Source organism: Cervus elaphus, chromosome 29 (genome assembly GCF_910594005.1).
Source record: "Cervus elaphus chromosome 29, mCerEla1.1, whole genome shotgun sequence".
In the NCBI taxonomy this organism is placed as follows: Eukaryota; Metazoa; Chordata; class Mammalia; order Artiodactyla; family Cervidae; genus Cervus; species Cervus elaphus.
In genome coordinates this window covers 39,847,887-39,859,418 of record NC_057843.1, presented here as the reverse complement: position 1 = coordinate 39,859,418, position 11,532 = coordinate 39,847,887, and the positions used below count along the sequence as shown (strand labels likewise).

General features: G+C 35.7%; 1 protein-coding gene across 7 annotated transcripts in view; it reads right to left on the bottom strand.

Moving 5' to 3' along the window:
• Window positions 1-231: 231 nt before the first annotated feature.
• Window positions 232-11,532, bottom strand: part of RFX3 (regulatory factor X3) — a 311,370-nt gene continuing 300,069 nt past the window's right edge. For all 7 annotated transcript variants that reach the window (XM_043890994.1, XM_043890996.1, XM_043890995.1 and 4 more), the window contains 2 exons: window positions 11,315-11,357; window positions 232-7,138 (listed from right to left, as the gene is read on the bottom strand). In XM_043890994.1, coding sequence (XP_043746929.1) covers window positions 6,900-7,138; window positions 11,315-11,357 — 282 coding nt within the window. In that variant the 3' untranslated portion in view covers window positions 232-6,899. The remainder of the gene's footprint in view (window positions 7,139-11,314; window positions 11,358-11,532) is intronic.

Here is an 11,532-nt window from a genome sequence, read left to right as displayed (position 1 = left end):
TTTTCTTTGAGGGTAAGATTTGTACCCTGCTGGGCTTATAATTTTGTTTTCTCTTTTTGTGCTGTTCATGTGTAAATATTGCCAATTCCATTTGACACAAAAAAGGAAAACAACTTAATTTTGTTTCTAAGCTAGTGAATGATAGACACCCTAGATGAGGCAGTGTAATATATGCTTCCTGGCAATGATAGGAGGTGCGTGTGGGGGGAGGGAATCAAGCCATTTCAAATGTATTTGTAACAAGGAAACAAATTTATTGATTTTAAAAGACAAGACACCATTTTGTTTTGAAAAACACAAGGAAGCTAGCCTGAGTTCAAGTCTGAAATATTCAGAAAAATCCTACTAATATCTTTAGTATGTTCCAGTCATTTGTTTTAAACAACACACTAAAAGTTAATATATATTTTTATAATTATAAAAGTTCCCCAGTTATTGTACAGTACACAATACAAATCGCCCACAAACTATTATTTAGCTCCTGCCAATTTTGAGAGGACATGATATACTAAAAGATTTAGCATTTCTCACAAAAATCACATCAGGAAATACGTATTTACAAAATCAAATACATTATACAAAAAACCATCACATGTTATTCGGTAAAGATGTTTTTAAATAATTAAAAAGTTTATTCAACTGTAGTCCAAAACTGGAAAAGAACATTACATTATCTCACACATACAATCTCTACAAAAGTTGCTTACCTCATTTACATAATATATTCAGTCGATTGTAAAATAAATGTTCAAATATCTCCTAGTGTTACTATGTTTCTGTGCTTGTGGGACTGAATAATGTAATCTGCCACTTACTAAGTGAAATTTAAATGATGGCACTTAAAAAAAAATACAATATTTTAAAAAAACACAATGAAATAAGTTTTACCTAGAAGGTACGAAAGCCCTGAGTGATAGTAGAATTACTGATTGGTAAGCACTACAATTAACCTAATTAAAAGTTTACCACCCCAGGCACAAATTTCCAAGTTTTCTCAAGGCACTCACTTATAGTTTCTGTAACCAACGCATTGGTCACCACCATAGGTCCCAATTGATGATGGAGATGAGAAAAAATTTGCTTTGGTACAAAAGATGCTTTTTAAATGAATAAAATTCAATACCTCCGTTACTGGGTCATTTAAAATTGTGTTTAACAGGTTAAAACAAGGCAATTATTTGTTCAAAAGTATTAATTCATTGAAGGAAAAATTTACTTGGTTATCAACAGTCAATGGGAGTTTTCACTTTTTCTTTTCCTCCCCAGAATCATAATCCCTCTAATAAAGACTTGTCCTCATTACTGAGCTACATAAAAACAATCCTTACCAAAGATTTCATTACTCAGGGCTTCCAATCCCAACATCATAATTCATTTAAAAAAAACAAAGGAAAGAAGTGGCGGGGAGGGGAAAGGATCAAATATCAGAACCAAATACGAGACAAAATACATCTTTGAAAATAGGACATATTACCAATTACTTCAAACCAAAAGAAAAAAAAAAAAGAAATCCTAGGCAGTCACTTTGTAAGTGGCTTTTACTATTTAAGTAAAATTGGTAAACTAAACTCAGGTCTACTGGCACATAAAATCACTAGCAGCAATGATCAAGGCATGCAAACTTAGAAGCATTTACAGTAAATCATCATGAAGAATTCAAAGGAAGAGAGTTAAATTAAAACCCTTTGAGTATTGCATGTTAACACATGAGTCATTTGCATGGTTTGACTTCCTAAACTGCCTAAAAAAAGCAACGTTTACGGCAAACTTGCACTATGCTATGGATGTCCTTTCACCAGACATCAGAATAGGTTACACTCTTTACGAGCGCCTGGCTAGCGCAGCGCAAGCACACCTGCAGATGAGACGGCTCTCAAGTCCCCTTGGGCAGGGACAGAGGGGCCCAGTGCGCGCAGAGAGGCCCCGGAGCAAAGTCAGCAACTGTGTGAGCACACTGGCATTTACAGATACCAGAAGCAGTAGTCATAGCATCTCCTGACAGATGAGCTTAAAATCAAGTGCCATTCTATCTATATATAATTCTTTTGACAAAGTATTAAAGTTTTGGAGCATAGATAAAATTATGCCCTACATGAAATTCCCAAACAATATTTTATGAGAGATCTAACTCCAAATAGCTTACCTGCCCCCATAGTTCAGCTTTTCTTTATCCACTCGTTTCTAAGGCTTCTCTTACAACTGTACTTTCTAAAGCTAAATAAACGAGATCTTTTGTTCTGTTTGGGGAAAAAAAATGTAACCCTTTCTTTATCATACCTTTTAAAGGCAATCTAGGTACTTTCAATGTGCAGAGATCAGTAATGACATAGGTCTACAGGCCCATGTATTTGTCCTCCTTTTCTAGAGTCATGATGTGATGCTAGAAAAGTTGATTTTTTTTTTTTTCTGTAAACAGTACACTTCCTTAGATGGCAGTGAATATTTGGGAATAAATATATCAAGCCCTCTTGAAGAAAATTAAGAGTTGTATATAAAATGCAAGTGTTCAGCATGGAAACACTTTATCTTCCTACCCCCCCTTTAAAAAAACAGCATAATTAGACATTTGGATATAGAGTATATTTTACCGGTCTAAGTCTAAATAAATGATCTGAAAGGCTTTTGTCCCCCATTGTATATCTTACAATGCTCAAAGGGTTAATACAAGGCATTACATTAAAGGGGTTTTCTAATACTAGAACTAAGCACTGAATTAATGCTTCTATTCCAGTTTTTAAAAATCACCAAACTTGCAGAAATACTAGGATTCCATTAATTGATTTGTTCTAAGCACACACATGGAGGTTGATCTGATCTAGTGACAAGCCTAATTTTCAGTAGCACTGCATGTCAACCCCTCTCCCCCATGTTCTGCTGTGATTCATACAAATCATAAATTGTAACTTTAATTTTTTGATGACTATTATTTTTCTCACCAGGAATTTGGAGGAGGGGAGGTTATAACAAAGGTCAATTTATTGTAATATAACCACTGCCTCAAATTGTACACAAAGGTGACTTGCCAAAGTTTTTTACTTTCTACTTGTGTCCACACAAGGAGGACCAACATCACAGTGACCTACACTTTTTTTACACTAATGTTTCAAGCACAGCATTATTTTAGACATTTCAAATACATCTGAAGAATTTTTCAATTTGAAAATGCATCGTGATTTGCACTTCTAGAGAGTGCGTTCACGTAAAAAGGTTCATGATTATGGTAATGAAACCATATTCAGTCCTGAATGACTTTGACAGCATTCTACAAGAACATGTTCATTTTTACATGTCTACTACAAATCAAAGGCAGTCAATGATGCACACTACTAATTTTAGGTATGCAGTGTTAAAAATCATTTTCTAAAATTTACTTTTGTTTTTAAAGTACACCATCTAAAGAGAGGTGCATGAACCGTGCTATACAGTACAAGAAAACGCACAAAAAGGAAAGCAGATTTCTGAAAAGGCAGTAAGACTTATAGAGTCAGTCCAAACGTAGTTTGGATGAGAATCCTGAAAAAGTGACCAGCCATTTGATATCCAGAGAAAAAATTTTAAATTGGGTCCTGTGTTCCAAGGAGACGTTTCAGCCATTTCATCCCATTGTTCACTGGCTTTGTGAATGCAAATCTTTTGGGTATGATTCTCAAAGTGTATGTGAAGGTCAAACTATACCCATGATACTCAATACTATTACATGCAAATATCTTTTTAGAAACTTAAAAATAGCCAACATGTCCTCCTCACATTTTTCCTCACCAAAAGTCTAGCACTGGGTCTACATAGATACTTTCATGACTAGTATTTAATTACAATGTCAAGAAATATTAAGAGGTCCTTAAAATGTGTACTTTCACTTATCAGTAAATCTACTCTGAGAGTGTTACTGTCATAATTTTAGAAAAGGTAATCGTTTTTGTGAATAAAAAAATGAAAAAAAAATTCAACATTTGCTCCAATTTGCTCAACTGTGTAAATTATGCTTTTATTTTCTAATATATTTCACAATTCAAAGTCAAAATTGTTTTAAGCTCTGTGTGTCCTTCTGTGGATTACAGATAACTGGAAATAGCAGAGACCACAGATGTCATTTTATCTATTGGTCAGAACTGCCTACCCTCGTCACAAAGAATCAATGTCCCTGTGTTCATAAAAAGACATTAGAATACTGTAATATTCATTGAAATGTAATAATATTTGATTTCTCTAATCTGTCCTAATTTAGAACCAACCATGAACAACTGGAAGAAATGTTGAATCCTAGAGGGTACCCAATCCCTAAATTTCATCAGTCTAAATTTGCCCATTATTTATCAGATTCCTCTCATGATACAAATATATCCAACATTAAACAATGATAATAAATATTTAAAATCATTCAATAAACAAGATGAAACCAGTAAATACATTTGGTCCAATATAGATATAATATAGTTCTGGGGGTGATGAATGGGAAAGTGAAAAAATTCAGAAAGGAGGGTCATAATGAAGAATGATTTTTTCCTTTTTAGATTTTAATTTTACCTGTAAACCTTTTCTAATGCACAATGAAGTAGATACACGTCTTTGCAGCTTTAAGGTGTTTTGTTTGCCTTTGTGTGTGTGTGATAGTGCAAATTCATTGCCTTTTGGGGAGGAAAAAGGGGAATGGTCATTTAAATGATATTTAAAGAAGGTGATGCTAGGATGCTAGTGAAGACTTTCAAATATGTGAGTTGTATGATACAAAATTTGAATCAATTAAAAAATTATATCTAAATCATTTAAACTTAAGAAGCTTTATTGATCTTAGTTATTTGAGTAGTCTAAGGCAATCAGGTAGCAGTAGCTGAAATGTACTAGTGCTACCCAATAAGCCATTTGGTATTTTCAATTTAACAGATTAGATTGGCTCACCCTCTCCTTCCCACCCCCCACCCCCACCCTAATAAAACTGAGAAGATAAACCTCTTGAGTTTAACATAGGCCTCATTAATAATCTGTAAATCATTTTGTGCTTTCCCTTTTTTTTGGCTCTGTGTATTTGTATACTATTTATTTTTGCTAATTAGCTTTTTTAGAACTATTTAAATAAATGGATGTGCCTGTTCTTTTTGTTAATAATTTGAGTGCTTAAAAGAACCTCGCTCTTCACATAAATTAAAATAGGGATGGGTGTATCCTCTCTGGGATCTCACCTTCTGACTTTGTAGCTGGCTCCCGCCCACGGACACCCCTGTGCACATGGGCACACAGACACCGAGACACACAGAGAAACATTTAGACTGAAAAGATGCACTTCAATAAGTACCTGCTTATTTTGTTAATTCTCTTAAATTATAACTAGATAAGAATGGTCTAAAACATATATGATTTTATGTAACAAAGTTGGTAATTAAAACTAGCCTGCTATTCCACAACAGCAATCTGATCCTTAATCTTTAAGCAATGTGATTTGTAATCAAGTAATCTTCAGCTCAAGGAACAAAAATAAATTCATGGTCACTCAAAGAGGGGAAGTGATTTTTGTCTGTTTTGCTTAGCTTTCCCTAAATTTCCTTTGAAGAACATGTTACCTGTCCTCACTTCGGCAATCTGAAAACGACAGGCACACCTTGTCAAATGGATTGAAAAGGAATTCACATGAACAAAATAAGCCTTACTAAACCTTAGCTTCAGTTCTGTTTTAAGGCACCATGTAATAGCCGAGGTACGATGATCCCTGATGTACATTCTTCAATGGCACTGGTCCACCCAGCCACCTATCCAAATCCTACAGAATTGGAGATAAGCAGCAGTGTGGTGTGCCAGTTACACTGCCTTCAGGTTCTGTTTAAAATTTAAATCCACGTACTTTAGAAACCAGGAAATATTTTTGAAGGAAATAACGATATGCAGGTTGCTACATTCCTTGCATTCTATAAATTTTCTTTTACAATAGCAGCATATTGAACTACTATTAGGAAAAAGACCTGGAATAAAAGAAAGTCATCCAAATGGAATGGTTTCCTGTATGTCCAGCTCAGCATAAGTAGCGTGTACACTTAAAAAAAAAAAAAAAGAAGTCAAGTCATTTTTTTCAGCTTCAGTATCTAACTATAACAGCCCCACTCAACAGCAGAATGCATCTGTGCAGTGGTCCCAAATACAGAATCAGTAGTCTTTAAACAGAGGAATTGGTATGCAAATAACAGTTAAAATTCAATGTTTAACGGAAGCTTGCATTAACATGGTTTAATAATTATGTACACAAATTATGTACTTATTAGCATAATCTCTTGCAATTCTGTCATTTACTCTGAACTGATAAATGCACAGCTCAATTTTTCTTTAGAGAAAAATAGATGACCTTCCCAACCCTCTAGCACTATAATAAAAATGCTTTGTATTCTCTCTCCGTACTCCAAAATGTTATCAAAATAGTGTCTTGTGGTTCTGTCCAATGAAAAGCACCTTTCAAAAGCAAATTTGATGCATCTGCTGCCAAATGTGCATGCCTCCAGTGTAAATCAAAGAAAATAATTTCTTTTGATATTTCACAGAAGTGCATCTAATTAAAAACTTACACATGAAATCATACACCAAGACTAACAATCAACAATAAAATATTTTAAGCTACAAAAATGTAAATTACTTTTTAATTATAAGAAAACAAAAACACTGACATTAAGTGTTGTAAAAATCCTTCTTGACACCCAAAACTAAGGGGAAAAAACTCATTATTAAGAGGCAAGTAATTTTATGTTAAAAAAAAAGACCTGGCAAAATACATACACCCATTCCATTTCACAACTCCGAAAAGATAATGTTCAGCACAGATAGTATTTGACAACAGTCGACCTTCAGGCTTGTTAAAATTTCAACTTAAGCCCAATATCAACAGGGTTAATGTTAGCTGGAAAAATACACTTTAATATCCTTTAGACTGCAGTGTAGGTATTTCCTGTAGCGCTGCACTGTCTGATAGTCTGAGTGCTCGTGACGATGTGCTCGCTGTGAATTGGATTCAGGAGGCTTGGCTGCACGCCACTCTCGAGAACGGGCTGCATGCAACCCACCGGAAACGCCTGGTTCAGCTCCGTTTTCTCTCTTTTGGCTTGAGGTTCTGAAGAGTCATCTAATTCCTCATCCATTTCACTTTCCACTTCACTGCCTTCATCTGCACAAACAAATAATACCAAGACAAGTACTAGAAGACAAACTGGAAAAGAGCAATCCACACATGCTTTAGAAACACTTTAATACAGTATGTTAGGAAAGCAACTCCTTAGCCCTTCTTGGAGGACAAAGCTTGTGGGTTTTCCTTTCAATGGATTCTACCTGTGTCAGCGCCCTGTTCTTTCAAACACAGCAAAGGTACTTTATTCTTGACCTGTTTGTGGCTCGTACTTTTAACAGTTCTTCTAAGAAGACCTTTGGAGTTTTCTAAAGTTTTACATTAAATAGTAGCATAACTTGTGTCATTTTAAAGTAGGCAGTTTGGTACACTATGCTGGTTTGCAGGGAATGTACTGAGCTGAAAAATGCTAACTTAACAAAAAAGGAAGAAAGAAAAAATTACAGTTTCCTCTGAAGACCTACACTAGATATAAATTTCATCTGTGCTGATGTTAATACAGATAAGTGATTCACAAAATAACTACAGTGTATATAAGCAGGGGCTGTGTTCACACCTTCTGTGCACATGAATGTTGTCAATCACAATATTAATTAGATCCTTAACTTTCCTTACAAAAAATTATGAAGACTGAGGCGCAGTATCAGATTAAAAAAGCACAATGAATTTCCTTCCTAGCAACACTGATAGTCTCTGTTAATAGCTGGTATTCATTTCTGGAAATTAGGTGTATTAAGTAGTCACTATTACCTCCAAATTTTAATACATTCTATATTAACTAAAACATTGTTATAATGGAATACTATTTAATTTTTTCCAGCATGTGCTATTAAAATTCAAAAGCACAGCAGAGAGGGAAAATGGTTACACACAGCTTTACTACTGTGTAAGATTCTCCTCAGAGGAGTGGAGAGAATGCCTCTTCATGAGCGCTAATTTTTAAACAGCTAGGGATATATTTCTGCTTCAGAAATCTTTTTATTGTAAATTCACTGATGGTACAGTGGTTAAGACTCTGCACTTTCACTGCTGGGACCTGGGTTTGATCCATGGTTGGGGAACTAAGATCCCACAAGCTGTGAAGTGCAGCCAGAAAAAAAAAAAAAAAAACTCTTTGTTACTTCATCTTCAATATGTTTTATTGTTTACCCATCCCCCACAAAAAACCCACATATAATTACACCAAAACCTCACTTATAAATAAATCTATATTTACTCTTAGATATTTTTACTTTTTATGGTGACTTGTATTAACAGAATCAGATCTCCATTACATTCTATGGCTTGTTACATACAATGAGTGTGTAACTAGTAACTGAAAAAGTCAGTTGGACTCTTTCTAAGGGGTGTTGAGGCTAGTTTTACCCTTTGGGGGCACACCTGCAGAAGTTCTGCTAATATAGCTCTCAACATAAATGGGCTCCTTGACTTTTCTCCTTTTCCTACCAACTGGTGCAAAGATGGCTCCAGAGAGAAATGATGAGGAATAACAGAGCCTCCATATGTGGTTGTGCAGGTTGAACAGTGTGTGACTGCCAGGAGCATTTCTGGAAATGCTGGGTGATTAAAAAGGTTGATATCAGGTATATCGACTAGAAATAATATCTGTACTGCATTCAACAATATACAGAGAAGTTCTCTTAGAAGAGGCAAGATATCCTGGCTCACCTACTTTATCCAGTTACCTTTTGCCTCTGGAAAATGGACTTGATGATAACATTGCAGTTTGTCAGAACATATCCAAAGGTCTGGAGGGCTGCAGGAGAGGACTACATTCCACAGACATTGGCTTCAATAAGAGGATCTGGTGCCTCAGATGGTAAAGAATTAGCCTGCATTGCAGGAGACCCAGGTTTGATCCCTGGGTTGGGGAGATCCCCTGGAGAAGGGAATGGCTACCCACTCCAGTGTTCTTGCCTGGAGAACCCCATGGACAGAGGAACCTGGTGGGCTATAGTCCATGGGGTCCCAAAGAGTTGGACACGACTGAGCAACTAACACTTTGACTTTCATGATACCTTGGTGGTTTTATATACATATATACATATATATATGTGTGTGTATATATATATATAAACAAACAACAATAGGTCTGGAAGGATCCTCTCACTAAATTCTTAATGTTTAAATTCAGAAGTCTCTTAGGCTTTTGACTACAAAGTTTTCACTTTCTATACTTTCTAATTCTCTGCATTATTTGAAATCTTTCTACAGAGCTACTATTACTTCCATTATCTGGAAAAAATTAAATTCTCATTTTATGTCAAAAAACCCACAAAAACTTCTTAAAAGATTTCACATTCAAGCCTTAGGTTCTGAATATGCTAATGTGGTTATGTCTCAAGAAGCATCCAGTCGGGAGTGAATGGGACCAGCAGAGCCACCCAGGAAGAAGAGGTTAAGTCACACTACTTCTTGGCTCCATCTCCACCAACTTTTCTGTGACTAGAAAATAGTGCCAAAATAATAAAAGAGGCAGAAGTAAAAGAAAAAAAAATCATTTCAAGAAGGCAGGCAAGTGGAGAGAGAGTAGGATGTCCTGAAAAAGGCAATGGGGCAAAGGGCAGAACAAACTCTAGTGTTCAAGGCCACTCTGCTTCAGGTCCACTCATGAGCGACAGGGCTCTTTCGGACAGGCTACACAGGAGCACAAAAGCAAGCCCTTTCTCTAGTTCCCACAGACATTTTAAGCTTTTATAAAGACCAAAGATAAAATTCAAGTCTTTATAGAAAGACTTCTATAAAATTCAAGATATTTCCTAGGAACCTACTTGAAGTTATGGGAATTTGGAACAAAAGAACAAAAACTAGGTGCTACTATTGAAGACTTTGGTTCAACACTCAACAAAGAAGACTGGCTGCCAGTCAGTGTCTGGCCCGGAGGCAACATTCCTAGGACATCTCCAGGCACCCCGGGATGAAATCCCTGAATCTGAATTAGGAGGCTTTATCAGTGCATCGTCAGGGTTGTCTTATGTTGGACTTGGGTTTCAACAGCTACTTTTCCTGCTCTGAAATGACAAACTGGCCTCATCATTGATTTACTTTTCTGATGTTTCTTCAGTTAATCCTAAATAATATATATTTGCAGCTATTTTATAGGGGCTATCATTTTCTACTTTTCCTGTTTTGCTACTATTGAGCTATTATGCATAATATTAACATGGGAATTGAGGTGTACATGGTTGATAAATAGTGACAGGAGTTTAATGTGGGAATGATATTGATTCACATAGGACTTTCCCGGCACATGACTGTCTTCCACCACCAGGAAGGTTCGGAAGCTGAACACTGAGGACCCTGTTACAGAATGCCGCAGAGGACAGCACAGCACCTTGTGTGGAGATTTCCTACATCCTTCCTCGTGCCTCAGTTTCCCCACTGGCTCTGTCCTGGAAGGTCTAACGGTATAGTTCTTCCCAGTCTTTGTACACTTTGACTCCAGAACTCAATTCTTTAAACCTCAAGATGTCTTCACTTTGTGTGTGTGTGTTTTAACAAAGGTGTACACTTTCTGCAGTGCTTACTTATTAGAAATTTTACATTAAGATAAAATCTGAGTTAGAATTTTTTTTCAGGAGTGTTTGTGTGTGTGTTCTATTCCAACCTCATTTTCCTTTGAGCCCTGCTCCTTTTACTCTGATATCATAGGTTGTGAGTTTCTTCAGAATTATATATTGGGTTGTCATATTAGAATGGCAACACTAATATGAAAGTTCAAGAAGTATATATGTTACTCCCCCAATACTGATTGTGCTTTTATAGCAAACTTCATTGCTATTTCTGAGTTCCCTTTCTACTGAAAAGTATGAATTAGTGACTTGGGTAGGCTGAGGAATCTTTTTCTTGCCTAGTGGGCCTTGAATAAAAATATTTGACCCAATTTTATCACTTTTCTCCAGGACTTCAGTAAAGGCCAGAAAGAATTTCTTGTTACTTATAATCAACTGCAGGCAAAAAGTCAAGAAGAGTTTAAACTGTATTTAAATTCAATTCTTGCACTTAATATACATAACATAAAGAAAGCATAGAACTGGAGAAACAGTGAAGCATTTCAAAAGACACAACTGTCACATTCATCAAGGATTCAATGCCATTTCCACAAAATGGAAATATATGTGTATATATACTTTATATATGTACATATACTACATTTTCCTCTGAGAACTTCTTACTCAAAAAAAGTCCTTAAAAATGTACATTATTTTCAGTTCTTACCTTTATCCAGATTTCCAGGAGACACAGCATTTAAATCACCAAACTGCAAAACAATAGTCATTTGTGCAACAGTTACCACCAGGTGGAATAAAATAATATTCTAAGAGACTGTAGTAAAAACACCACACTATGACTTTTTAAAACTGTAAACTCGTGACCATTTTGATCTCTAACTACATGGGTCACCTAATTTTCCAATCAAACCTGTCGAATTTGAA